The sequence below is a fragment of the Arvicola amphibius genome, chromosome 14 (assembly GCF_903992535.2).
Source record: "Arvicola amphibius chromosome 14, mArvAmp1.2, whole genome shotgun sequence".
NCBI lineage: Eukaryota > Metazoa > Chordata > Mammalia > Rodentia > Cricetidae > Arvicola > Arvicola amphibius.
Window position 1 is genome coordinate 26,103,477 of NC_052060.1, and position 26,693 is coordinate 26,130,169.

General features: G+C 41.4%; 2 protein-coding genes across 2 annotated transcripts in view; one reads left to right on the forward strand and one right to left on the reverse strand.

Moving 5' to 3' along the window:
• Nucleotides 1-22,252, forward strand: Lrrc39 (leucine rich repeat containing 39). Its single transcript, XM_038311594.1, has 9 exons — nucleotides 1-129; nucleotides 3,191-3,380; nucleotides 7,621-7,726; nucleotides 9,184-9,340; nucleotides 10,880-11,016; nucleotides 15,613-15,758; nucleotides 16,477-16,629; nucleotides 17,870-18,006; nucleotides 22,022-22,252. The coding sequence occupies exons 2-9, from the start codon at nucleotides 3,268-3,270 to the stop codon at nucleotides 22,036-22,038; spliced, it is 966 nt and encodes a 321-aa protein (XP_038167522.1). The 5' UTR covers nucleotides 1-129; nucleotides 3,191-3,267; the 3' UTR covers nucleotides 22,039-22,252.
• Nucleotides 22,210-26,693, reverse strand: part of Trmt13 (tRNA methyltransferase 13 homolog) — a 16,360-nt gene continuing 11,876 nt past the window's right edge. The window contains exons 9-11 of the mRNA XM_038311593.1: nucleotides 26,154-26,228; nucleotides 23,128-23,566; nucleotides 22,210-22,460 (exon numbers count right to left, since the gene is read on the reverse strand). Coding sequence (XP_038167521.1) covers nucleotides 22,265-22,460; nucleotides 23,128-23,566; nucleotides 26,154-26,228 — 710 coding nt within the window. The 3' untranslated portion in view covers nucleotides 22,210-22,264. The remainder of the gene's footprint in view (nucleotides 22,461-23,127; nucleotides 23,567-26,153; nucleotides 26,229-26,693) is intronic.

The window sequence follows — 26,693 nt, forward strand, 5'->3', positions numbered from 1 at the left end:
GAACTCGGCTGACATTACTTTTCACTTGTGGTTACAGCCCGACAGAGGATTTTAGTCATTTGGATCCACCTCGTGCTTCTCGCTGGAAATCAGGAGCTCTGGGTATGTTGGCTGCAGCCTCCCCCAAGGGTAAGTGCTTTCCCCGAAACCGGTGCCTTCATTGCTTCTGCATTAAGTGAACTGCCAAAGACGACTCCACTGTGTGTGTAAGTGCACCAATGCAGAACTGAGCTTGAGTTTAACTTAAAGCCCTTTGGGGGGGGGTGTTGCCGCCGCTCACATATTTGTCATTCTCTAGGACGTAAGAGGCAGGCTACCCTGGAAGCAAGAACTGAAGATTGTATTCTTTGACTTTTTTTAAACTTTGGGGAGCAGACTCCCATTGTGGTGTCTTCATGCTTCCCTCTCTGCTATGCTAAGCGCTTTTCCTCCATAAAGCAGCTAAATGCAGAAATGCGTTATTATGAGCTTGTTGTTTTCTGATGCAGATCTATCATTTTAGGCAAATGAATATTAGAGATGACCAATATTTAATGTCAAACAATGGAATAAGTTAACAAATGCGAGTTTATATAGAATAAAGCAATACACACTCAGGGATATCTTAGATTCTTTACATATTTTCATTTTGTGTTGTTGAAAGTACTTAGTATTCACTTTAATTTTATTAATACCTGAGACATAAATTATGGGTGACGTGCCCAGGGAATTAGGTCACTAGTACATGTTCTCTAAGGCTCCTTCCCTCTCACTGTATCTCCCTTTCTCCTGTTATCCAGACTTCTTTCTTTCCTTCTTTTATCCATTTTTTCTTCCTTTCTTTCTCCCTTCTTATTTTGGCAGGATGTTGTTAGGTATCCCAAGCTGATCTCAAACTTGCCATCCTCCTGCCTCAGCCCACCTTCAGACATGTACCATTATGGCCAACATCAAGGTTTATTGACTGTAGAGAGATTTCCCACTCAGTTCTTGTGTGTGGGCTTCATGCCTTCCTTAGAGATAGTGCCCCATCCTAGTGATTTTCTGCATATTTCTAATGGCATGGCAATCCTAATATTTTTTGTTCTAACGGCCCTTTTCTGTTTCTTTTTCTGTCTGGCCCCATGCTCCTTGGGTAATTTTAATTTAAAATCTGTAATTTAGACAAGGTTAGCCAAACATCCTGCACCTGCTAAATGAAGACATCCATGCAAAAGTAAATTTCCAGGAGGTATTTGTTCTTTATTGCTATCATCACCATCACCACCACCACCACCACCACCATTATCATCACCACCATCACCATCATCACCACCATCATCATCACCACCACCATCACCATCATCATCACCACCACCACCATCATCATCACCACCATCACCATCGTCATCATTATGCTACTTTGAAAAGTCACTCTTGGGGGGCACTTGTTCATATTTCACAGGGACGGCCTATTCTACTGTTATCGAGTAGAAATATATACATGTTACATATCATCTATGCTCTCCAGAGTAGTTACAACCAACCCACAGTACCACCAATGCACAACACTAGGGGAAAGATCCTCACCCAGACTTTTACCGATACTTCGTAGAGTCAGTCTGTTATGATCAATCATTGTGACAGGATGTGTGTAGATAGTTTATTATGGTTTAATCTACAGAATCTTAAGGTTCGCTACAATTTATGGGTTTTTTGTCATTTAGATTTCCTGTTTTTTTTCCATCTTATTATTCCTATTTAACTGCTTTTTTTTCTTCTTTCTTCTAATTGGTATGTGTTAAGTGTAAGCAATGAATTTCACTACAACACATCGATGCATGCATGTAGCGACTCTGGTCACAGTTGCACTTCCTGTGGCCTCTCTTATTTCTGAACTTTCTGTCTTCTCTATGAGCCACTTTCTGCTTCCTAATAGTTCTGCTACTCTTTCTCTTGAATTATTAAACAAATGTGTGCATTTCTGTGAGATTGTATATCGTGTGTGTGTGTGTGTGTGTGTGTGTGTGTGTGTGTGTGCTCGCGTGCGCATGCGCATACCTTTGGAGGCCAGAGATGGCATCGGGTCTCCATGAACTGAAGTTCCAGGCAGTGGGGGACTTCATGATGTGGGTGCTGAGAACCAAACTTCTGCTCTTGGGAAGAGGAGCAAATGCTCTTAATCATGCGCTGTCTCTCTAGTCATCTTTAAAAAACAAAACAATTTAATCCCGTGTGAAAGCCCTATGTTGTAGACACAGCTGGAGCTTGGATCCTCTGAAGGTTGACAGATTTGGGGGTAAGCATCTTTACCTACTGAGCCATCTTCAGGGCCCTAGACTTATGTATCCATTGTTTAATCGCTTTCCCATAGTCGGATGCAAGTCTAACTGCAAGATTGCAGGTTTTCATTTTTATGAATGACAAGGTAGCAAAGGAGGTAGATTGGACAGCAGTTCCTGCTCCTACCACATGCGCTCTCCCCGCCCTCCTAGGGTTTCTCCGTAGCTTTGGAGGCTGTCCTGGCACTTGCTTTGAAGACCAGGCTGGCCTCGAACTCACAGAGATCCGCCTGTCTCTGCTTCCCGAGTGCCAGGATTAAAGTGCGCCACCACTGCCCGGCTACATGTGCTCTGTTAAGGTTTAGTCTCCTCATGTGAATATTAAAAGCAACAAAAACGGGGGCTGGAGAGATGGCTCAGAGGTTAAGAGCATTGTCTGCTCTTCCAAAGGTCCTGAGTTCAATTCCCAGCAACCACATGGTGGCTCACAATCATCTGTAATGAGGTCTGGTGTCCTCTTCTGGCCTGCAGGCATACACACAGACAGAATATTGTATACATAATAATAAATAAATAAATATTTACAAAAAAGCAACAAAAACGGTCACAAAAGCAACAAAAACGGTCACATCATATTTCACATGGGTTTAAAGTAAGATGGCGTCCAAACACAGACTACCTGGGCGTGCTGGTGCGCGACTGTAGTTCCACCTACGCAGGAAACTGAAGTGGAAGGGGCTCCTTCAGCCCAGAAGCTTGAGGCCAAACTGGGCAACGCAGTGAACCCTGTTTCTAAATAAACAGTGAATGGAGGAAGGAAGGAAGGGAAGGGTGGGTGAAGAATAAATATAGTTTGGGGAAATATAGGTGCTCGGCAAACATCACGTCTGTGATTGCTACGGTATCTAGTATTCTGAAGCAGGATGCTTCCTCCTCTCTCATGCACGTAGGTCTTTTCTGAGCGGCCTGTGACCCAGCTTTTCAACACTTGATGAAGTGGACGATTTGACTACGATGTGGAAAAATCATGACAGAAAATGTGGTTTGTACCGGGGCCGTCAATGCTGTAAAGGAAGTCTGGGAAGAAAGGATAAAGAAACACAATGAAGATGTGAAACGGGAGAAAGACTTTCAGCACAAGTACGCTAAGACATTTCATCTCGGATTAATGGAAACTTATAATCTCGTCATTATAGAAAGATCATTTAGTAAGAGCTCCACTGGATTTGATAGAAAACACAAAATAATCTTCTTTAAGACACTTTATTTTTATTTTGCGTATATGAGCGTTTGACTGCAGGTAGGTCTGGTTACCACGTGTGCAGTACCCACGGAGACCAGAAGAGGGCACTGAGTTCCCCCTGACAGTTGCGAGTTGCCATGTGGGTGCTGGGAACTGAATCTGGAGCCTCTGGAAGAGCGCCAAGTGCTCTTAACAACTGAACCATCTCTCCCACCCTCAAAATAGTCTTTCATTTTTCTTTATTATTATTTTATGTGCACGAGTGTTCTGCCTGCCTGTATGTTTGTGTACTTTTTCCACGCAGTGCCTTCAGAGGCCAGAAGAGGGGGTGAAACACCCCCTGGGACTGGAGTTACAGGTGGTTTCGAGCTGCCACGTGAGTGCTGAAGAATCGAACCCTGGTCCTCTGGAAAAGCAGTCAGTGCTGTTAACCACTGAGCCATTGCTCCAGCCATCTGGAAGTTTTCTTAATTAAGGAAATAACTGATTCAGATGGGATTAAGTGTTAAGAGCAACAAGAGGATGTTTGTGTGTGAAAACAGAAACCCACTAACACCCACTGTAGTTTGGCTTCTGGGACAGTCTAATGTTCAGGATTGTGTCCTCTAGATACCTCAAGCTGCCCCTGACAGCAGAAGATGGACATAGTCCCCAGCCTATATGAATGGCTGGGAGCCACAGCCAGAGCCCCTCTGGATCACAAGATTTTTAATAGAGGGAGGGCTGTGTTTTAATACTGGCCTCTCATTTCTTCTGAAATCTTGACATTTGACCTACTTTCCTGATGGGTGTTAGGTTGGTTTTCAGTCTAACCTTGTAAGAATACCTCCTTTCTTTGTGAATACCAATGGCTCCCTCCAGTTCTCATCCATAAAGCAAATAGCTAATGTCAGGTTTTTAAAAAAATAGCAGAAAGTTCAACTCTAGTGGCTCAACTGTGGGGGTAGTGATTACAAAAGTGGCCAAAGCACCAACTCCACTCTGTAAGACTCAACTTCTGTTCACCTCCCTCTGCCAACTCCTGTGTGTGGTTTAGCCCTCCAGTTAGCTCCCTTTGGGTGTGTGTGTGTGTGTGAGAGAGACAGAAAGAGAGAGAGAGAGAGAGAGAGAGAGAGAGAGAGAGAGAGAGAGAGAGAGAGAGAGAGAGAGAGAGAGAGAGAGAGAGAGAGAGAGAGAGAGAGAGAGAGAGAGGGAGAGGGAGGAGAGAGAGAGAGACGGAGGAGAGATGCTGGCCTTGGACTCACAGAGATCCTTCTGCTTCTATCTCCCAAGTGTTCAGATTACCTACCCAGGAAATAAATACCATGATAACCTCAAAACCACTTTCTATTAACCTTAAAACAATTCCATTGCAAAATCATGTCATATCATGATAAAGCTTGGTTTTGCCAGGTGTGGTGGTGCATGCCTGTAATTCGGACCCTTAGGAAGCAGAAGCAGGAGGCCCATGAGTTTGAGGTCAGCAAACATAGTGAGACAGAGCTGTGGAGAGCAGGTAGTCAGACTGTGAAGGTGGGGCTATGCCGTTCTGTTGGCTCATCAGGAAGTTACAACATGGCTCAGAAATTCTCCTAGGAATATAGTTCTGGAAATAAAAATATACAATCTGTGGAAGGTCAAATTGCAATTAATCTTAAAGATGTGTGCATGTGTGGGTGTGGGTGGTGTGAGTGTCGGTGTTCATGCTGGTATGTGCAAGTGTACACGTGTGCACACAAGTGGAGGTCAGAGGTGTATGTCCTCTGCCCTCCTCCGTCACTCCCCACCTTATATGTTTGTATGTATATGTGCATTGTGTGTGCATGTGTGTGCGAGCATGGAAACACAGGTGCCTTCCTCAGTTACTGCCCACTTTATTATTATGATTATTTTTATCACAAGATCTCTCACTGAACTTCTAACTCAGCTAGGCTGGCTGCCCCGTGAGCCCGGGTATCCTCCTCCTATGCCATCTCTCCTCCTCTGGGGTTCCAGATATGTCATGGGTTCACCCTGGTGCTGGAGATCTGGACTCAGGCCCATTTTACTAACTCCGCTGTCCCCATAGCTCCCGTTTCAAAAGATTTCCAATAGGCAGAACGCTGATCAAGAGTTAGGCAGCACTCATTCTATGAATCCAAGTAAGAACATATTGCTTTTAAATACAGAAAGGGACTGGGAAAAAAGGAAAAAAAATCATAGAACATAAGGCAGCTTGGCCATTCCAGAGCTATTTTTTCCTATAAAACCAAGACATGAAGACAAAACTATAAAAATGAACAGCTAGGTCATATCAGACTACCTCATGCTACCTTGAGGATTATGTGTTAGGATTATGGCAGAGGGAAATTCATTACTAAACCAATGGGAACTACTTTGGTGGGGAAAGTGGCTGTCACCTGTCGTGATTTTTCAGAAGGCCAGAGAACTCTTTTATTTCTGTGACATGGAGCTTATCTTAGTCGCTGTTCTATTGCTGTGAAGAGACACCATGACCAAGGCAACTCTTCTAAGAGAAAGCATTTAATTAGGGCTGGCTTACAGTGTCAGAGGTTTAGTCCATTATCTTAGTGGGGAACATGCCAGTGTGCAGCATACATGGTGCTGGAGAAGGAGCGGAGAGTTCTACACCTGAATCTGCACGCAGCAGAAGAGAATGGCACATTGGGCATGGCTTAAGCATCTGAAACCCCAAAGCCCATGCCCAGTGACCACTTCCTCCAAGAAGGACACACTCACTCTTCTCAGGTAGTGCCCCTCCCTGATGACTAAGCCTTCAGATATATGCGCTTAGGGGGCCCATTCTTATTCAGACCACCAGAGAGCTTTATTTCAATTTTCAGTCTGGTTTGTTGAGGTTCAGTGTCAAGAGCTTGGTCCAAAACAACGGCCTTTTATCATTACTGACCAGTTCACAAAGAGGCCTGCATACAAATGTTCTTAGCAACACGATACAGAAGAGGCAAAGCATACAGTCGGTGACGGATGGACAAACACATGTGAAAGACCCATACAGCAGTGCCATCCTCCCATCAAAGGAAGCCCATTGCCGGTTACTAGTAACAATGCGGATGAGCTGGAATTGTGTTAAGCGGGCAGGCGCACTTATACATTGCCCTTTTTATATGAAACACAGAACAGGCAAATATATAGGTACAAAAAAATATTGGGGGCTGGAGAGATGGCTCAGTGACTAAGAGCATTGGCAGCTCTTCCAGAGGTACTGAGTTCAATTCCCAGCAACCACATGGTGACTCGCAACCATCTATGATGAGATCTGGTGCCCTCTTCTGGCGCGTATGCATGCATGCAGGTAGAACGCTGTATATATAACAAATGAACCTTAAAAAAATAGCTATGTCCAGGAAGGAATGGAGGGATGAGGAATGTCTGCTAATGAGGACTGAGGAGGATTTTTGAGTGATAAAATATTTTGGAATTAGATAGTGGAGACAGTTGCATGATGTTGTGAATTTACAGATAAAATCGATGACTTGTATACTTTAAATGGTTGAATTTTATGGCATGTGAATCATATCTCACTGATGCTATTAGAAGTAGAATATAAGAAGAATTGTGATACTTTTTAAAACCTTAGGACTGAGCTTAGTAGGTGCAAGGCACCGTGCTATCGCCAGCACCAAAACAAATAAACCAACCTTGAAACAATAGTGTTAGTAAATCCAAGGCACTGCTCACGGCTCAAAGGTCTTCGGTACAATGAGAAGAGGGCGAATGTGAAGAAAAGCAGGTTTGTTAAAGGGCCAGCCCCTGAAGAAAATGGGAGGCTATCATTTACTCAAAAAGGACCATCTTGAGCAGCTCAGGTACCCAAAAGAGATGTTAGAGGATTTGGTGGTTGGAATGAGAATGACCCGCATAGGCGCAAATGTTTGAATGAGTGATCTCCAGTTAACAGAACTGTTTGGGAAAAATGAGGAACCATCGCCTTGCCCGACTGCTTTCTGCCATGGTGACCATGGAGTCAATGGTATTAGAAATCAGGTGAAAGGTTGCTGCATGGGTTAGCATGGGTTCAGTGGCTACTTTTTAATTTGCATGGCCTCTGTTCCTTTCACTGCTGTGTCCGTCATTTGGGTGGACTTTGATGCTGCTCTTGTCACTGCCTATGAAGTAAACTATGTCCCGGTGTCTTAGGCTGGTGCGCATCTGGGAAGACCGGGTAAGCTTAACCAAGCTGAAAGAAAAGGTCACCAGGGAAGACGGAAGAGTCATCTTGAAGATAGAGAAAGAAGAGTGGAAGGTAGGCGCTCTCTCTAGAAGCGGCTCTTGATTGACCAGCCTCTGAATTGTATGAAGGCCCGAGAGGATCTGAGACTGTGTTTAAGATCAGGATAGTTCGAGAGTCTATTAACAGAACAGGTGAATTTGGGCAATGTGAACAATGGAAAAGAAATGTAAGTGCACGAACTGTTTTTTATCAGAGAGTCTCTTTGCCCCATCCCACCTGAACTCGAATCCCTTGTGACATTTAGTGTCTAAATCCTCCCAATAAGCAGATATCCCATTGTGCTCTACAGCGGTGATGGCCAGGCTAACTCAAATCACATAGCTAAACTATCAATTTAGATTCCAGAATGGAAGGGAACCTTTCTTGTCCAGTGTCCCCCTGATTGATATTCCTCTCTCCCTCACATGTGTATGAGCACACATGCACATGTGTGCTTAATTACATCAGATAGACTAACTCTTACCAGGGCTTCAAAACCTTGCCTGAGTGTTTGTTTTTCGTACCTGGAGTTATTATTAGCTGTGGGGTCAGTTTCCTAGTTAACTTTCTTATTTTATTTTTGGCTTATTTTAGGCTTGAAAGGAAAAGGCATAGAGTTCAGAGTTTAAAGAAAAAAATGGGGGGGCTGGAGAGATGGCTCAGTGGTTAAGAGCACTGACTGCTCTTCCAGAGGTACTGAGTTCAATTCCCAGCAACCACATGGTGGCTCACAACCATCTATAATGAGACCTGGCGCCCCATTCAGGCTTGCGGGCACACATGGGAGGAATGCTGTACACATAATAAATAAATATTAAAAAAAATGGTTTGAAAAACCTCATAAAATAGGCTGGAAGTGGTGGCACAAACTTTCAATTCCAGCATTTGGGAGGCAGAGGTAGAGGCAGGTGGATCTCTATGAGTTTAATGCCAGCTTGATCTACATTGTGAGTTCTAGGACACCCAAGGGGTCTGTAGAGAGACCCTGTCTCAAAACAAACAAACTCCTAAAATGCTTAGTAATAGAAGTGGAAGAGAAATTCAAATTACTAAAATGATTTTTCAGAATATTCTCATTTTCAATTATACACGTGCTCTTGGATAGTCTAATAAATACTATAGAATCATTCATTAGGACAGACTTGATTTGTGTGCATTATTATCCAGAATATGATATGTTTGTTTACTCTACTATGGTTGAGATTTGAAGATAAATGATGAAGTAAATAATAACTTGTAAAAAACTGACAATAAATTTTTAACAATTAAAAAAGTTAATAAAAGCCAAGGTTTGAGTAGAAGTAGCCCAAAGTACCTGGAAATGTCACCGATTAAGAGAAAACTACCGTCGAGTGCATCTTTACATCCCATAATATCACAGCAGTGATATACAATGCAAGAGCAAACCTGGCAATCTTATCATTGCAGCGCAGCACAGTGCTAGGTTAATCCAGACAAGGTGATGATTGTCCACACGTTGTCCATTTTAGACTCTCCCTTCCTCTTTACTGAAACTGAATCACCTACAAGAATGGCAACTTCATAGGACGGGTTTGTTGAAAATTCCTGAATTCATTGGAAGATTCCAGAATCTCATTGTGCTAGATTTATCTCGAAACACAATTTCAGAGATCCCCCGAGGAATTGGTAAGGATGATTGCTTTTATTCCTGTGTTATTTTGTTTACCTGCCAAATGTGCTTTTTCTTTCTTTTTCCCCCTTACCCTGCTGCTTAAAATACGTGGAATAAATATCTCTCTGAAACTTGAGAAAACTGTAAACATTTCCTCTAACTTAATGCTTCAGGGGATTCAAACTTATACTGGGGTGATAGACAAAATTTCAGCTGAGAAAAGCTTCTGGAAATATGCTGTATATTCTTAAAACAATATTGCTGGTTTAGCTATTTATCTTAAAACACAGTAAAGGAAATAAAGGGGGAAAAAGATTCATTAAACAGTGGGAAAATGTTTCCAAATGAAAAATTGCTCAGGATGTTGTGTTCCGTTTTGGGGTTTTGTGTTGGAGATCAAGCCCAACGATGGGGCCTCCCCCACAGCGGGGGCTCCCTCCTGGACCCGGATTAGGCACAAACTACACCCAAATACCTGTTTTCACATAGATCCTTTATGAAGTGGGGGAAGAAAAGTTAGAGTGACCACTTCCTGACTCAGGCAGAAAACAGCAGGAAATGACCTTGCAGGTGTCATTCTTAAGAAAAAAGGGGAGGCCTGTGTTTAGAACGGGTTAGGATGCTGTGGTAAAGGAGAGGACAACAGAAGGGGCAGGGAATGAAGGAAAGGGTGAAGGCGTATGTCACAAACAATCCCACACCAGTTTGGAATTATGATTAATAGAATGGTTATTTATTTAAAGGGGGAAAACTTACAGATCACTGTCCCAGCCAACAGCCCTCTGCGCAATCAGGAAGGGAGCCTAGTAGTTAGAAGCGGAGCAGGAAGCCAGAGAGCGAGCAGAGGGAAGTGGCTGCTTTTTTAAAGAGAGACCACGCCCCAATGGGCTGGTATCTCAGCGGCTATTGGCTGAAGGAGGGGAAGGAGTTCCTGCAACAAAAAGGGACACAGGTATTGTCCTGGAGGGACAAAGAACTGCCTCTGAATAGAGAGACAGATGTGGTCCATAGGCAAATGGCGGTTTATAAAGGTACAATGAGAAACCCTGTGTTAGGGCGAAGTACTTAATTTTAACTGGGAATGTTAAGTAGGTGAATCAAAGGGGGAGTTTTGATTACTGGCCCTTGGTAGAAGGCCTCAGGAGGAGGAAGTGGCTAAATAAGGGAATAGACCTTTGTGGCTAGCTTTAGGAATGTAATCTAATGGTTTTTAGCAAGGCAGAGGGAATTGGGAAGAAGCGCAGGGCCTGCCAGAGTCACAGAGTGGGCTTCACCCAGGGTCTGGTACATGCTAGGCAGGTTCTGTACCATCCATGGTCACTGTTACTTTGATCCAGTATATATAAAGCGGTATAGATAAAGCAGAATGGAAATCCCAGCGCCTCTCCTCCTAAGGCATGAGAAATTTGCCCCTGGTTTGAAGACGAGAATAACTGACTTTGCCAATATGTAAGTGAAGTCTATAAGCAGCACTTAGTGACAGGAAGCACTACGTCTGCCTGCTTCCTATTGTGTTTTGTTGTTATTTAGTGTTGTTGCTGTTTTTTGTGCAGGACTGCTCACCAGGCTGCAGGAATTGATTCTTAGCTACAACAAAATCAAGACCGTCCCCAAAGAGCTGAGCAACTGTGCCAGCTTGGAGAAGCTAGAACTGGCTGTGAACAGAGATCTAAGTGACCTCCCTCCAGAGGTCAGAAGGTCCCAGTGTCTGTTTTGTTTGCATCTACTAATAGTCTGCTTCTCGGGCATGTGGCTGTTGGGAAAACACAAACTAAAACAAAACTCGTGAAGCACTGTTATGAATTTTTAGGAAAGACATTCTTAGTGAAAAGCATTTTCTAGCAGAAGGCAAGTTTTTTCTTAGAACAAATTCTACTTAGCATAAAAGATTCCTCTATTGTTGTTACTGTTCTGCATTATTATCTCTTTGGAGAGAAGACAGAACTTTATTTAAGCTCCCATAACAAGGAGAAGCCTAGGTTCCTATAGTGGTTCCTCACACATGCTTGATTATTTTGTCTGCTAGGGATTGAACCCAGGGTCGCATGCGTGCCAAGCAGACAAACTGCTACTGAGTTATAGCCTTGGAACTTGAGGCTTTTTGGTCTGTCTGTCTGTCTGTCTGTCTGTCTGTCTGTCTGTCGTGAGGCAGTCTCACAGTGTTGCTCACTCTGACCTTGAACTCCCTACAGAACTCCCTATTCAATCTAGGCTAGCTTCGAACTCCCAATTCTCACTCCTCAGCTTCTTGAAGGCTGGGATTAGAGGTATCAATGATGTCTGATGTCTGTGAATTTGAATCCAATTCGTGCTTTTCTGAATGAATGTGCATGTGATTGCTATGAAGAACAGACAGTGAGAATAGAAAATCTCGTTTCCTAGTTGACTTTCATAGTATGCTCACTCCCGAAACAGGCAGAAAGAGTATGCCATGAACTGGAGGGAGTGTGCTTCATGCTGGCATCCTAGGCTTTACCAACTAAAAAGTAAGCTAGGAGGTAGAAAAGGCCTTTGACATGGTGTCTGGTCATTGGTTAAACTAAATTGACAAAGACATCTCTGTTGCCTTTCAAATAAACTAATGCTCTTAGAATCAGCAAGAGATAGATGTCTACGCCTTTTCTGCCTTGAAAACAATGACTTTGCAAGACCAAAGTTAAGAAAAATAACAAAATTCAAAAAAGGTACAATTCCATTTTCTTACTTTATATTTGAGTATATCAGACTTTTCTTTCCCCAAACCACTGGGCATCTTATTAATAACAATCAACTCCTCCCAGTTTGCTTTTGCAAACATAGTTCATGTGTTTCATCATGTTAGATTATTTTAATGAAAACATGAGGAAAGAAGTGATGGAAACATTTTATCCGTGTAGGAAGGCCAGTGTGTATGTTTTCTAAAACCTGTGACTTTGTTTCTGATAGGCTCTGTCACTAACAAGCTATGTGAACTTGGATGTGTCATTAGCAATTCTCTTCACCTTAGATTCTCCAGGAGACAGGTACTGTCGTATGACAAGACTTTTCCCGGAGATACACAACACACATGTCTACTCACCTGAGATAGGAAGCTCACACGAGACCAAAACACAGATAACACCAAAGTTCAACTTGGTGAACTATGAGTTTTATTGGGGTTACTTACAGGAGCGGAAATGACTCACAGACAGCTGCATCACCAAAGCATAGGTATGAAACTTTAGACTCACCAAGACATGATAGACAATAGAATTTTTTCTTTAATTTTGTCAAATTCAAATGGACTGAATATTGTAACTGTAATTCTTTTAACAATGATTTTTGTTGTATATAATTTTTACCATTTCACGATTAAAACCTTCCTTTTTAATTAGACAAAAGGGGGAAAATGCTGTGGAATAATCCTTCTGTACACTGTGTGAATATATGTCGTTATGATTAGGTCAATAAAGAAGCTGATTGGACTATAGCAAGGCAGGATAAAATTAGGCAGTACAATCAAATGGAGGATACTGGGATAAAGAAGGGCAGAATCAGGGGAGGTTCCAGCCAGTCACCAAGAAAGCAGGATGTGTAGAAAATGAGCTAACAAGCCATGAGCCATGTAGCGAAGCATAGATAAGAAATATGGGTTAGTTTAGGTGTAAGAGTTAGCCAATAGTAAGCCTGAGCTGCCAGGCAAACATTTATAAGTAATAGTAAGCATCTGTGGCAGTTACTTGGGAGCTTGTAGTTGGGAGAGAAATGACCAATTATATATACTCCCATCCCTGCATGGATTGCAGCTCACTAAAGCTGGGAACTTGAAGCACACTGCACAGCCTGCAGGCTGCTCTACAAGTTGGAGAGTATCCTTTCCAGGTGCCTCAGTTGGTCTAAACCTCTTCCAGACAGCTAGGCTAGTATCTGCTTCTTCTGGGCAGCTGCTCTGGTCTCAGAGTCTTCCTTGCTTCTTGACCTGTCTGAGTGTGACACTCAGCAGTCTCTGTACTTCACTCTTGGGAAGAAGCCACCTAGTGAATCTGGTCAGTTTCAGGTACTTCCTGGAACTGTTTATCTGTTGGCTTATGGAACTTCCCTGCTGGATAGAATATTTCAATTTCAGAGGAAACTACTACTAAAATATTAGAAATACTATTCTGAGATCTGACTCAAAGATCATTTAATGTCACAGTGTGTCCTCCAAGTAGCTAACTATGTGTCCTTGGACACAACCTCTTATATTAGATTTCTGTTTTCCATGTAAGGTTGTTAGACAGATTTATAATCTTTTCAATATTCTATAATGAAAATATTCAAGACAGGTTTGATGGCTTTTAATCCCAGCACTTGGGAGGCAGAGGCAGGTAGAGCTCTTTGAGTTCTCAGCTAGCCTGGTCTACATAGCAAGTTGCGCGCTACCCAAGGCTACAGAATGCAAACCTGCCTCAGAAGAAAAAAAAAACAATAAAAAGGATTCTAGTACTGAGGGGTCAGCAACTGAAGATTTCTCTGTCAGACATTAAATTGTATCTACCTCAGTAGTATATGTACCTGTTAACATAAACACCTTTTTATACTCTACATTGAATGATTGGAGAAGTCTGATAACAGTTTTCAGAAATGCATTTTTATTTATGGCTTGAATTAAAAAGCTAGAGAAACAGCATCACCTGTAGATGGAATCATGCAGCTTCCTGTGTCTGTGTGTGTTTGTGTGTGCGTGTATGTATGTATGCATCGTCCAGATGTTCTCAGGTGTCTTCCCCAACCACAAGCCCCTTGGACCCTTCCGTTTCTGCTTCCCAGCACTGGGGTTTCAGTTTGCTGCATATACAGCTTTCCACTTAAGTGCTGAGAATCCAAACTCAGGTCGGAACGCTTACACAGCAAGCAGCTTCCCCACAAAGACATCTCCTCAGAGCCCTCACCCTGCTTTTCGGCACTAACTACAAAACTCTGTATTTGTGTACTTCATGGTGCAGATGGTACAGAAGGAATTCAAAACACAGAACCCTGGCAGCCAAGTGGATAGGCTGTTTTTGTTTGCTCTGTAGATGTTAATTAAATTCTTCTATCTTCAAACTCCCAGTAAGGATAAAGAGGAAGGAATCTTGAAACTTTAGGTCTTGAGTCCATTAAGTTACACGAGCTCTGAGTGATTTTCATAAAACAGAAACAATGGCACCGTCTTTGTGTAGTTGCTATCATAATCATTCACTTTATCATAATCATTCACTTTATCATAATCATTCACATATTTAAGTACAACTGTAGGCCAATCGAATAAAAGTGTGGAATGGAAATAACTTAATAGATATTTTAGGTAAAAAAAAATGGCACTCTAAGCATTCCAATGAATACATTTTAAAACCAATGAGAGAATCCAGGCATGGCGGTGCACACCTTTACACCCAGTGCTCTGAAGGCAGAGGCAGGTGGATTTTTGTGAGTTTGAGGCCACACGTTCCTGACCAGCTAGGACTTACACTGATACTCTCCCAACAAACTGAAAGATACACACAAAACCAAAATCTCAGTAAGTAAGAGTTTGAAAGAAAGTAAAAAAAAATGTCAGTCCAATATAATCCTCAAATATAATAACCATAAAACAATACATTTTATGAAAAAATATAATGACTTAGAAATGCAAATACTTCCATATAGTAACACAATATAAAGAAACATGCATAGTCATGACAGTTATCAAATTCGGGACAGGCCCTAGCTCTGAGAAGTCGGGTGACGGAAGACAGCACCACAATAACACGCTCTTTTTTCTGAAGCCGAGCCCAGCGCTGTGCGGTCTAAAATTTGCAGGCACTCATTGCACTTTAGCCCAGAATTGTTGCCGGGTGAGTTAGAGGTTTGAGATCGCAAGTGTGAGCGAGCCAGTAAGGTAACCGTTATCTTAAAGAATAAGTTTTCCCATATAACTCTCAGCCGCTGGCTAAAAGTAAACACGAGAAATGCTTCCGGGGGTGGCGATGCTTTTGCCACACAAGTCCGATGAACCCTGGAACATGGTCATCTTGGAAGATAAATTGTCTTTGAATAAAAAAATTTCCATTTTGTTTTATTGGGAGCCCAGGCTGCTGTTCGTTTTTGAGACAGGTCTATTGTGTAGCTGCGGCAGTGCTGGGATGCCTTGTATAGTGGATCCATAAGTGGCCTTGGACTCAGAGACGCCCTCTGCCTTTGGCTCCGGCGCTGGTGCAGGGACTGAAGGCATGTGCCACCATGCCCAGCTTCCGTTATCCATCTGCTTTGATTATTGGGGACTCCTGTGTCTAAACAAAGCTCAAGTGTTACCCACTCTCTTCTTCAGCTCAGCAAACTGCTAAAACTCACCCACCTTGATCTGAGTATGAACCACTTCACTACAATCCCTCTGGCTGTGTTGAACATGCCTGCCCTGGAGTGGCTGGATATGGGAAGCAACAGCCTTCAACAACTCCCTGACAGTCTAGAAAGGTAACTTTATGCTTTCTGGGTTACTTTATGCTACACAGTAATTCAAAGCCACCTATGAAAAATAAGAAGCAATAAACGGAACAACTAGGAGCCCATGATGATTACAAAAGACCCAACTGGGTCAAAACTTAGTCTTCCACGGGGTTAGTTTCATTTCTCCCAAATATGCAAAGGATTTGGGGAGGGGAGAACTAACTGCTTTCAAGACATTACCAAGAACATGCCACAGTAACCACACTGCTTAGCGCATGCCAGGCACTTCTGCGGACACTACTAGAGGACAAGGAAGCCGATACAGAGATGTTTGTCACCTATGCCCAGGTCTCAGTGAGTGACATTAATTGGCTTTGAATGTAGGAATCTTGACCTAAGTCTATACTGCCTTGCCCCAAATGGGCATATTATCAGTTCCTGATTTTTAAGATCCATCTTACGTGACATTTACAGCTGTTCATTTAGAGAACTATGAAAGACGGGCAGTGTAAATGTTCCCACTTCTGACATCTAGTCTTTAGTCAATTCCCTGATGTAGCTTCCCTGACAATTAGGTAACAGGAAAGAATGAAGTCTGTTAGACCAGTAAATGCATTTTATTAAATGCTAAATAATTAAACTAAGTAAATAATTAAATTAAAAAACTGAACCTTCAACGTTATTATCTGATGAGAGGCCAACTTTTTATATTTGAGATAACTGACTGCAAAATCTAATTTTCCAGAATGCAAAGTTTACACACATTGTGGCTCCAGAGGAATGAAATAGCTTGCCTGCCAGAAACAATCAGAAATATGAAAAACCTGGGGACTCTTGTTCTCAGCAACAATAAGCTGCAAGATATTCCAGGCTGCATGGAAGAGATGGCAAATCTGAGGTGAGAGAATGTAGCTGCAGCATTACACACTTACCCTTGGAAGTAAGACGGGGGAACCGAGATCCTGACCGACACATCTGGGTTGTAATTGATGTGTATGTATATTTAAATTTTCCTTTTTGGGCTGGAGAGATGGCTCAGGGGTTAAGAGCATTGGCTGTTCTTCCAGAGGTTATGAGTTCAATTCCCAGCAACCACATGGTGGCTCACAACCATCTGTAATGAGATCTTCTGGTGTGCAGGCAAACACGTAGACAGAACATGTATACATAATAAATAAAATAAATCTTTAAAAATAAATAAATAAATTTTCCTTTTGTGTGTGGGTGTTGTGACTGCACACCACTTGTGTGCCTGGTGCCCACTGAAGCCAGAAGAGGGCATTGGATCTCTTGGAACTGGAGTTACGGAGGGCTGGGCTGCTATGTGGGTGCTGGGAATTGAACTTGGGTCCTCTGTAAGAGCATCCAATGCTCTTAACTACTGAGCTATCTCTCCAGCTTGAGTGTGTATATATTGAAACATATATTCCAATGTTTTAATAGTTTCATAAGTGTGATTCATGTAACAGCAATCTAGATTATTCGAGAAATAATTCTTGAAAATAAAATGGTACTGGGGTTTATCAGTTTAAAGAAATGTCTTTTGTTGGTGACAATATGATGAAAATTCTCTTTATACTGCTAAAAAATGCTCTACAAAACCCAAAGAACGAAACAGTGATCATTTTCCTTCTGGATAACTACAAGTAGGCACCGGTGACTGTATCAGCCTAGAGAAAGCAGACTTTTTTCTTTTTGATACTTATTAGAAAGCCAAGAAAACTCTCTCCAAAATGTAATTTTCTGATGGAATGAGGCAGTGGATACCCAAACTCAAAACCTCCACAACAGAAGCCCTTCATTCATTGGCCTATCCAGCAACTTTAGTTTTGCACTCAATGATTACGGCATCCATTCATAAAAACAGGCACCAAATATATTCATAGCATTAATCATATGTTACTTGCTCTCATCACATTAAATACATGTTATGAGCTAATAGTTGCCTTTGTGAGCTTTGGAGGGAAAAGATACTTTTTCTTCTTGGGTATATTAGATCCCAGCAAGATAATCTCAGTTATTGAGAACAGTAGAAAATAGTAATTCAGCACACTGTCCTTTGATCTTTCTCCCGGGAAATAAATGCACACGCACTTCTATGGCACCTATAGAAATACTGTTTTCTGGTGAACTGCTAGGTTTGTCAACTTTCGAGACAACCCGCTGAGACTGGAAGTGACTCTCCCTCCCAGTGACATCACAGAAGGAGAGGAGGAACGGGAGCTGTTTGGACTTCAGTTCATGCATGCATATATACAAGAGTCACGGAGAACAGGTATGGATTTGTAGACAACACGGGTTAAACAGTTTTGGAAGAGAATGTGGATACAATTTACTTCTACCTTTCAATTAAGCCTTTTGGGGATTTCTCATTCTATCTTGTCTTTCCCATCAAACTGGCCAATACTGAAAGAGGGGAACATGAATGTTGATTCTGGCCATCCATTCGGTATGTGGGAGAGGAGCTGTAGAGATGGTCTTTCAAATGGAGTCAGACAAACAACTCCTTCAGCTGCACTTGCTGCACACTCAAGCGAAGGAACATGGACTTCTAGTTCTTTCTCTCTATAAACACGATTCTCCAGTGCCAGAGCTCAAATCCACAGCAAGTGCCCTGTCATTGAACTCCAGGGACACCCTCTGCCTAGATGTTAATTATTTTATGTGTATGAGTGTTTTGCCTGGACGCATGTTGGTGTAGCATGTGCATGTAGTACCTGCAGAATCCAGAAGAGGGCACCACATCCCTGAAACTAGTATTAAGATCATTGTCATGCCGGTGCTGGGAATTTAACTGGGTCCTGTGGAAAAGCAACCAGTGCTGTTAACCACTGAGCCATCTCTTCAGCGCCCCAAATCTGATTCTTAAATAATCATTACCTTTGTCGACCATGTGGCAGACATGTCAGATTGAGTATAAACAGACCTTCCTCATTATTCTGTTTTTCTATAATCTACAAGGAATAATTAAAAAATAATTTAATTTGGGGGAGAAAAATATGGACTTTGTTCAATAGTTAGAATATGAAGTATAATATACAGGTTACAATCACGTCATCTCATAATTTAGAATTAAACATTTCTATAATCAAGGAAAACGTTTTAAAATTAAAACAAAACCAGAGGAATAAGGCAAAAAGCACTGTCTTGTTAATAAAAACAGCTGGAGAGATGGCTCAGAGGTTAAAACATCGCCTACTCTTCCAAAGGTCCTGAGTTCAATTCCCAGCAACCACATGGTGGCTCACAACCATCTGTAATGAGGTCTGGTGTCCTCTTCTGGCCTTCAGGCATACATGCAGACAGAATATTGTATACATAATAAATATTTTTAAAAAACAGTGAAATAATAGCATAGAAACAGGAACTTTGGCCTTGTAATTATTAAAAATATAAAGAGTTATGGATGAAAAGGGAGATTTTTAACTCACTCCATGCAACAAACAGCTACTTTGAAAAGGAGTGCACCAGAGGGAACAGTCAGTCTTTCCCTTGGGAACCCTCCCTGACGCCCAGAGGCTGCTTAGCAAGGGTCACTTCAGGAGCCACTGGTGCTGCTGTAGGTCACGGAAGCAGCAGTGTGAACAAGCTGGGGAAGGACTGGCAACAGATCTCAAAGCAGTTCGTGGCCCAGTTTTGTATAAAGTATTAGGCAAGCAGGAGACAGAATGGATAATTATGGAAACCAGTGTTCGGGACGGATGTCTCCATCCGGGACAGCTGAACGGGAGTGCTCCCCTGGGGAATGGATGAGGTGCTGAATCTGGTTTGATATACAGAATGAGGAGGGAGGACTGAGGACGAGCTGCAATGTTAGCAGTGAATCTGATGTGGGACATGTACAATGCACTGTGGATGTGCAGTTCAAGGGAGCTAGCTAAGCACGAACAGTCTGCAACTCAAGAAATAGTGACTTCACACACGCTAGCTCACATTCTTATGTGAGACAAGAAAAAACAAAGACATTAGAAAAACTTTAATCTTGACTTAAGGTTAGCACCCAAAGAAGAAAATTATTTCCCCATAATGCACTCAGAACCATTATCAGAACATAATTGAAATGAATGGCTCATAGGAATATATAGAATTATGAGGCATGCTGTATGTCTTCTGAAACACAACTGAGACTATACCCATTATAGAATTTTTTATTTTTGGACATAATTTTAAAAAAAGACATTTATTTTATGTATATGAGTGCTCTATCTGCATTCATGACTTTATGCCAGAAGACGGCATCAGATCCCACTATAGATGATAGTGACCCACCATGTAGTTGCTGGGAATTGAACTCAGGACCTCTGAAAGAACAGTCAGTTCTCTTAAACCTTTGAGCCATCTCTCCATTTCTGGACATAAACTTTAATAATACAAAAATTTTTTTTTGATACAAATGACATTTATGAAATAAGGATAATTCTTAAACAATGAATTATCTTCATTTATGTTCTCTTGACTGGGGAATCTGAGCTATTAACCTAAAAATATCAATGAACTTAGTCTCTGGAATATATGGAAATGTTCCCTCATTGAGTTATGGATGTAATTTAAAGTTCCTAGTCAGAAGACTTTAAAATACAGAAAAATCTCTTGGGTTATTTATGAATCTAAAATGTCATCTAAAGCTGAACTTTAGAAGAAACCAATAGCAAATTCAGGAGAAGTTCAATTTGAGACATACTCAAGAAACCATTTGCCTTTGGAAATAAAGGATGGATCTACAGAATATTGTCATCTTGTAAAAGGAAGCATAACTCTGGCAATCCTTGCATTTAGCCTGGTGGTATTACACTGGAATTTTGACCTACAGAACAGTTAAGATATTATAGTAGTATTTCAACCCCCCCCACCAAAAGAATCAATGTACATTAACAATATTTGACATAAAATTGTATATTTTAAAAATAGAAAAGAGCGGCAATTTAAATAAAAATGACAAACACCTATTATATTAAAATAGACTCATGTAATATTATTATACCTAGCTGTATTTACTCTGTGCTTGGAACCATTCCAATTGGTTTACCCGGGCTAGCTCATGAGATATACACAACCCTGTGAGGTAGGCTCCATTACTGTTATCATCACCCCTATTTTAAGAGGAGAAAATTGAGGCACAGAGATTAAGTCATTTGCCAGCTGAGAGGTGGCAGGGCTGGAATTTAAACCTAGGCAATCTGATGACACACGAGCTTAAACTAAAACAGAAAGGCCAGGAGTTAAAATGTGTTTGGCTTCCTGCTCAGTCACAGGCCTACCAAATACAAACATGTCATTCTAATAGCTAGCATTATTGACTCTGAATCTTTGTCTTTGCATATCTACCAACAACTCAAATAATGTTTTCAAACGAATGTAGAAACAAACTCAAGGTAAGATGTGAAAGAGGAACAGTCTTATGACATGTCTGATTTAATACCTGCCTGTACATAAAAACTACTTATCAGATATGTAAAGCTTAAACATGAGGTTTTGATTTCATTATCTAATTTGTATTTTAATCCAATTACTTTTCCTGCTGGCATGGTCACATGCTTTTAATCCCAGCACTTAGGAGGAAGAGGCAGGGGATCTCTTGAGTTCTAGGCTGGTCAAGGAGTACCAAATGATACCCTGTCTCAGAACAGCAAACAAAAACAATTTTCCCCAACAGGAGAGAAGCTGTTTTTAAAATATAGTTAATATATCACAAGAGGCTGAAAAAAAAATACAGGATACTGATTAACTTTGAGAGTCACATGCAACTTTCAAATTTGATTTGTGATTCATGTCTACAAACAACAATCTTTAGAAGTCTGAGCTAGATAAGATATTTTCCCTTGAAATCATCTCTTCAGGTTGGAGTCACGGACAGACTCAGGGAGTACAAACACAGGTATGGGTCTGGCACTCTGATGGTGATGTCACCTGCTAATTCCCACATTTCCACATTTGTCCACATCTGAGAAAATTGCAATTATTTTTTCATTATTCATAATGAAAAAATTCCTGTACTCAGATTGATCTTTGTTACAAACTCACATCGCTTAATACAACTGACACTCAAAAAACAAAACATATTAAATACACCTAAAAAAGAATAGAGTTTATACTGTAATTTTTTTTTTTCTTTTTTGAGACAGGGTTTCTCTGTAACTTTAGAGCCTGTCCTGGAACTAGCTCTTGTAGACCAGTCTGGCTTCGAACTCATAAAGATCTGCCTGCCTCTGCCTCCTGAGTGCTGGGATTAAAGGCACGCGCCACGACTGCCCGGCTTATACTGTAATTATGTGTTCATGTATGTGTTTCAGATGACCAAGTTAAGTGACTCAGATGCCAGTCTCCCTCTATACATTCTGATGGATAAAGTGAGTCAAAGAGCCCTGCTGAGAAGGAATACTTGGAGAACTTGGTGAATTGTGTGTTTGGACTTTGGAAGTAAAAACAAACAAAATACCCTGCTATTTATATTTTTGTGAATATAAAAATATAACTTAAAAAGGATTAAATTTTTTTGTTTGCAGAAGACAAGTGGCGTTTACATTTCTTTTCCATTAATGAGCTGCTTTCTGCGATGACAGATGAGCTGGTACGGCAGTTAATAGCACATTTTCCAGAGATACTGATGGGTCTGTATAGTACTTTAAGGCAGGGCTGAAGCCTTTCTGCTGTAAATACTGGAGTCGGCCTTGGTCAATCAGCAATTTGCAAAGATGTCCTATGTTCTCCTTCTCTTCAGCAGTCAGAACTCTACAGTGAATAAACACACAGGGAGTTAAGCTTTGTAAGCGTTCCTAAGAAGCCTGGCACTGCCACTCACTATGAAGCTGCTAACTAGCCAGCAGTGCATGAGGTGCTGTCTCTTGCTTCCCAGTCTTGTCTTCATTATTACAATTAAAATGTGTTTTAGCCTGCTCCAAAATTAGACTGTAAACTATATTTTCTTAACTAAACTGCTGAGAGCAGTCATCTGAAAAAAGAATCCTTCTTCTTATTTCTATACTTGATCTTGGCCAAAAGACCGAGAAGCAACTATTCAATTTCATTTGTTTTTTTTTTTTTTTTTTTTTTGGTGTCTCTTGCCCAAGGTCTATCAGAGTCTGGAAATACTGAAATGAAAATTCCCAAAAAGAACCACTGAGGATACCATCTCACCCGACTCCCTCCTACCTGGGGAATGAACTTGGCCCAGCACATGATCTTGTTGGGAACATCCACACGGCTGGTGTGTTACTCACTGCTAGTCAATGGCACAGCCATCCTGGTTATTAGACTGACAGACTGCCTTGCTAACACGCACGGTCGGTTCTGGGCATCTGTGAGAGGTCCTGAGATGTACCCAGGGGGCCATCCGGGGACTACCCTACGGAATACAGTATTTCCCTTCCGCCTGGTGCACTGTAAAGGTCGTCCTTACCCAGGCACACTGTCAGTGCTGCCGCCCGTGGCTCTGTCTCCTCTCTCATCATGCTCTTCACTGTCGTAATTCTGGTCATCTTTTCTCTCTGCAGTAGCAGTAGTGTCTGAGGCTTCCAAAGACGGCCTTCTCATTCCGCATGTAGCCCAACTACTCATTCTCTGGAAATAGTAGAAGTCCTCTGCCCCGAGGCCTAGCGCCTTGAAGTACTCTCTGCCCACATAGTGTCTCCAGTCACAGCGGTGGTGACAACAGAGTGCAATGACAATGCCAGCCACCGGGGTCCGTGTCTCTGGGGCATCGTCTTCACTGCCTGCCTTCGACAAAGCCTTACTCTCTTCTTCTGTCTTATCATTCTTGACGCGTTTGGCTGAAGGTTCTTCAGTCCTTTCTTCAAAATTAGCAGCATAGGTTTCCACCAAACACCGCAATGCAAGATCTGCAAACACAACGACATGGCCCCAAACCACGTCATTCTGAAAAATATTCTTCAGTTTTTTTTTTTTTTTTTTGGTTTTTTGAGACAGGGTTTCTCTGTAGCTTTAGAGCCTGTCCTGGAGCTAGCTCTTGTAGACCAGACTGGCCTCGAACTCACAAAGATCCGCCTGCCTCTGCCTCCCGAGTGCTGGGATTAAAGGCGTGCGCCACCCCCGCCCGGCCAGATTTCTTAAGCAGTGTGGTTAAAAACAAAACAAAAACAATAACACAAACCAGCAAAAATCTACTTAGCTATATATTGTAATGATTCTAGCACATATTATACATTTTTCTCAAATTGGCCATCCTATCTTAATTTCCTAAGATTTATTTTCCATAAAGACTACTTCCCAATAAAATTGAAGCAAGTTTAAGCCCTATGATTTGAAAAACTTTTGTTCAACTATTTGTATTGTCTTTCATTTCTCCCATCCTAACTAAAGTTATACGCTTAAGAAACTCCAAAAAAGAAACAAAGGAGCTTTTGCTTAGAGACTGACCCAGGTTTAAAAAGCTAGTTTTTTTGGTTTTGTATCTGTTTGTTTTGAGATAGGTTCTGCATAGCTGATGTTGGTCCCAAACTTCTGATTCTCTCCTTCCATCTCTTAGTGTTTTGGTTACAGGTGTGTGCCAGCACACCTGGCCAAGATACTAGTCTTGAAATGTAGGCTGGTCACAACAAATAATGGTGAGTTGAAAAGTTAAGAAAAGGGTTGGGTGGTGGTGGCGCACGCCTTTAATCCCAGCACTCGGGAGGCAGAGGCAGGCGGATCTCTGTGAGTTTGAGGCTAACCTGGTCTACAGAGCTAGTTCCAGGACAGGCTCCAAAGCTACAGAGAAACCTTGTCTTAAAACAAAACAAAACAAAAAGAAAAGAAAAAAGAAAAGTTGAGAAATGGAGGTTTCAGTACGAAAAGCAAGCAAATAGTTTTACTGTACACAGGCATTTGTTCAGCAAATATTTGCTAAATGCCTTGCATGTACAAAACACTGAGGATTCAGGGAAAACTGCCATACTAGGGACTGGTGAGATGGCTCAATGGTTGGAAGCACTTGCTGCTCTTACAGAGCACCCAGGTTTGGTTCCCAGCACACACAGGATGGTTTAAAACTGTCCATAACTCTAGTTCCAGGGGATCTGGCACTTTCTGGCCTTTGTGGGCACTGGGCATGCATACAGACAAAATATCCATACATATACAATAAAAATAAATTAATTAAAAAATCCAAATTAAACCCCCCTAAATTGCCATACTGATAGCAGGCAATATGGGAAAGAACACAAATGTATGCTGTAAAACATATTTTATCTGATTAGATTGTCATATCATACTCTATTAATTAAAAACAAATGCTATTCTAAAATTTGTTAAACTATGATATATAAAGGGATATAATTTTTGTGAGCTTTACAATAAATTTTAATCATGCCAACCAACATTATGGGATAACAACAACAACAATAATAATAAATAACCAACATTATTTGGATAAAGTGATAGCTAATTTTGCAATTTCACTATCTGTCTGTCTTTTCCTCTCTCATATGAGAGAACAGGTCTCATTATGTTGTCCAGATTGTGGATGAACTCAAGTGATCATTTAGCTCAAGTGATCCTCCTGCCTCAGCTTCCTGAGTATCTGGGAGTAGAGGCATGTCACTTCATCCAGGTCCATCAACTTATTTTCTAACAAAATATATTTGCTATTTTATTTACATTTGACTTAAATATAATTTAAAGAATTATAATCAGAAAATTATTAAAAGAATTAAATTATTTCAGAAACAAAGATAACACTGGCAATCATAAACTCTTTCATAGTGACGTTAAGGACCTTATTCTTAGAAGAAAAAAGGAGGCAGCAAGCTGGTGGTCAAGATCATTTCAAATATTCACAGAGTCTCTCTCATATAGCAAGCATTGCATTAGCATATGCAATGTGCTTGAAAAGAATCCCAGCACAGCAGTGTAATTGGATATACAAACAGATACTTAGAAAACAAGGAACAGCTATGCAGAGCATATCTTGATGACACTAAGAAGGCTCCAAAAGCGTGGAGAAAGTTGAGCTCACAGATGAGCAGTTCTTTCAAACAGGTAACAGTGGAATTGTAGGAATGGCTGGAGCAACATGGCCTTTGAGAAAACAGACATGGTTCATGTTGGTCCACAGTAAACCTTGACACAGACTGACTGAGAGTTTCAAGGGGAAGGACAAGGACACTGTGTGTCACAGAAGGGCCTAAATAGTAATACTTCAAGCACAGGGAGCCGAAAACAATGGAAGGAATGGCCCTGGTGAGGGGAAGCACTAAGAGAGAAGGATGCTGAACCTCACTGAGGGAAGACTGTAGGGTCAGGTTTCTGAGAGGCAGGGGCTAGATGGGAGGAGCCAAAGGTGTATGCTTCTCTCCTGCACCAGGATGAAATGGCTTTAGAAAGCTTTTACATGGGTTAAATGAGAGCCTAAGTGGCCCCCCGAATGGTGGGGCCATCTAGGTTCCAGCTCAGTGTGTTACTTTAGAGGGTTCTGTGTGTCTGGCTTACCTGTTGCGACTCCACACAGATGCTTCCCAATTCCTACCACAGGCAGGTTTCCTTCTCTCAGCACAGGAATCCTGTCTGAGACAAAACAAGAATTATGTCAGCTTGCTTATGATACAAAGTATTAAAGTGTCTTTCCAAAAGAAGGGTTTTTAGAGTCTTCGAACTTTAGAGATAAAAGATGTGGGGGAAAAAAATTCTCACAGAATCCAATATACAACCTAAGAATGTGTCTGTGTTTAGTTTAGTATATGACATAGAAAAATATTTGGATGAACAAACAAATGACTTTCTTCTTTCTCGTATGTATTACTGGCTGGCCTGGAATTTATTATGTAGCTGGGGTGATGCTCCTGCCTCAGCCTCCCAAGTGCTGGAATTACCAGAGTAAATACATACCATTTCTGGCTTCAGTTAAGCAGAAGAAAATATGATTTCTAAACAAATTCTTGGCTGCTTCTCAAAACCAGAATAAAATTAGTGGATGGAAGATACTTATAAATGTTTGCATCATTTTCTTTTAAAGTATGAAACAGACAGGTG

What these genes read in the sequence shown, in the direction of transcription:
- Lrrc39 (XM_038311594.1), top strand. Translation starts at nt 3,268, where the DNA reads ATGACAGAAAATGTGGTTTGTACCGGGGCCGTCAATGCTGTAAAGGAA. An exon ending in GAGAAAGACTTTCAGCACAA is followed by an intron (nt 3,381 to 7,620) that starts GTACGCTAAGAC and finishes CCGGTGTCTTAG; the next exon opens with GCTGGTGCGCATCTGGGAAG. An exon ending in CTCCCTGACAGTCTAGAAAG is followed by an intron (nt 15,759 to 16,476) that starts GTAACTTTATGC and finishes CTAATTTTCCAG; the next exon opens with AATGCAAAGTTTACACACAT.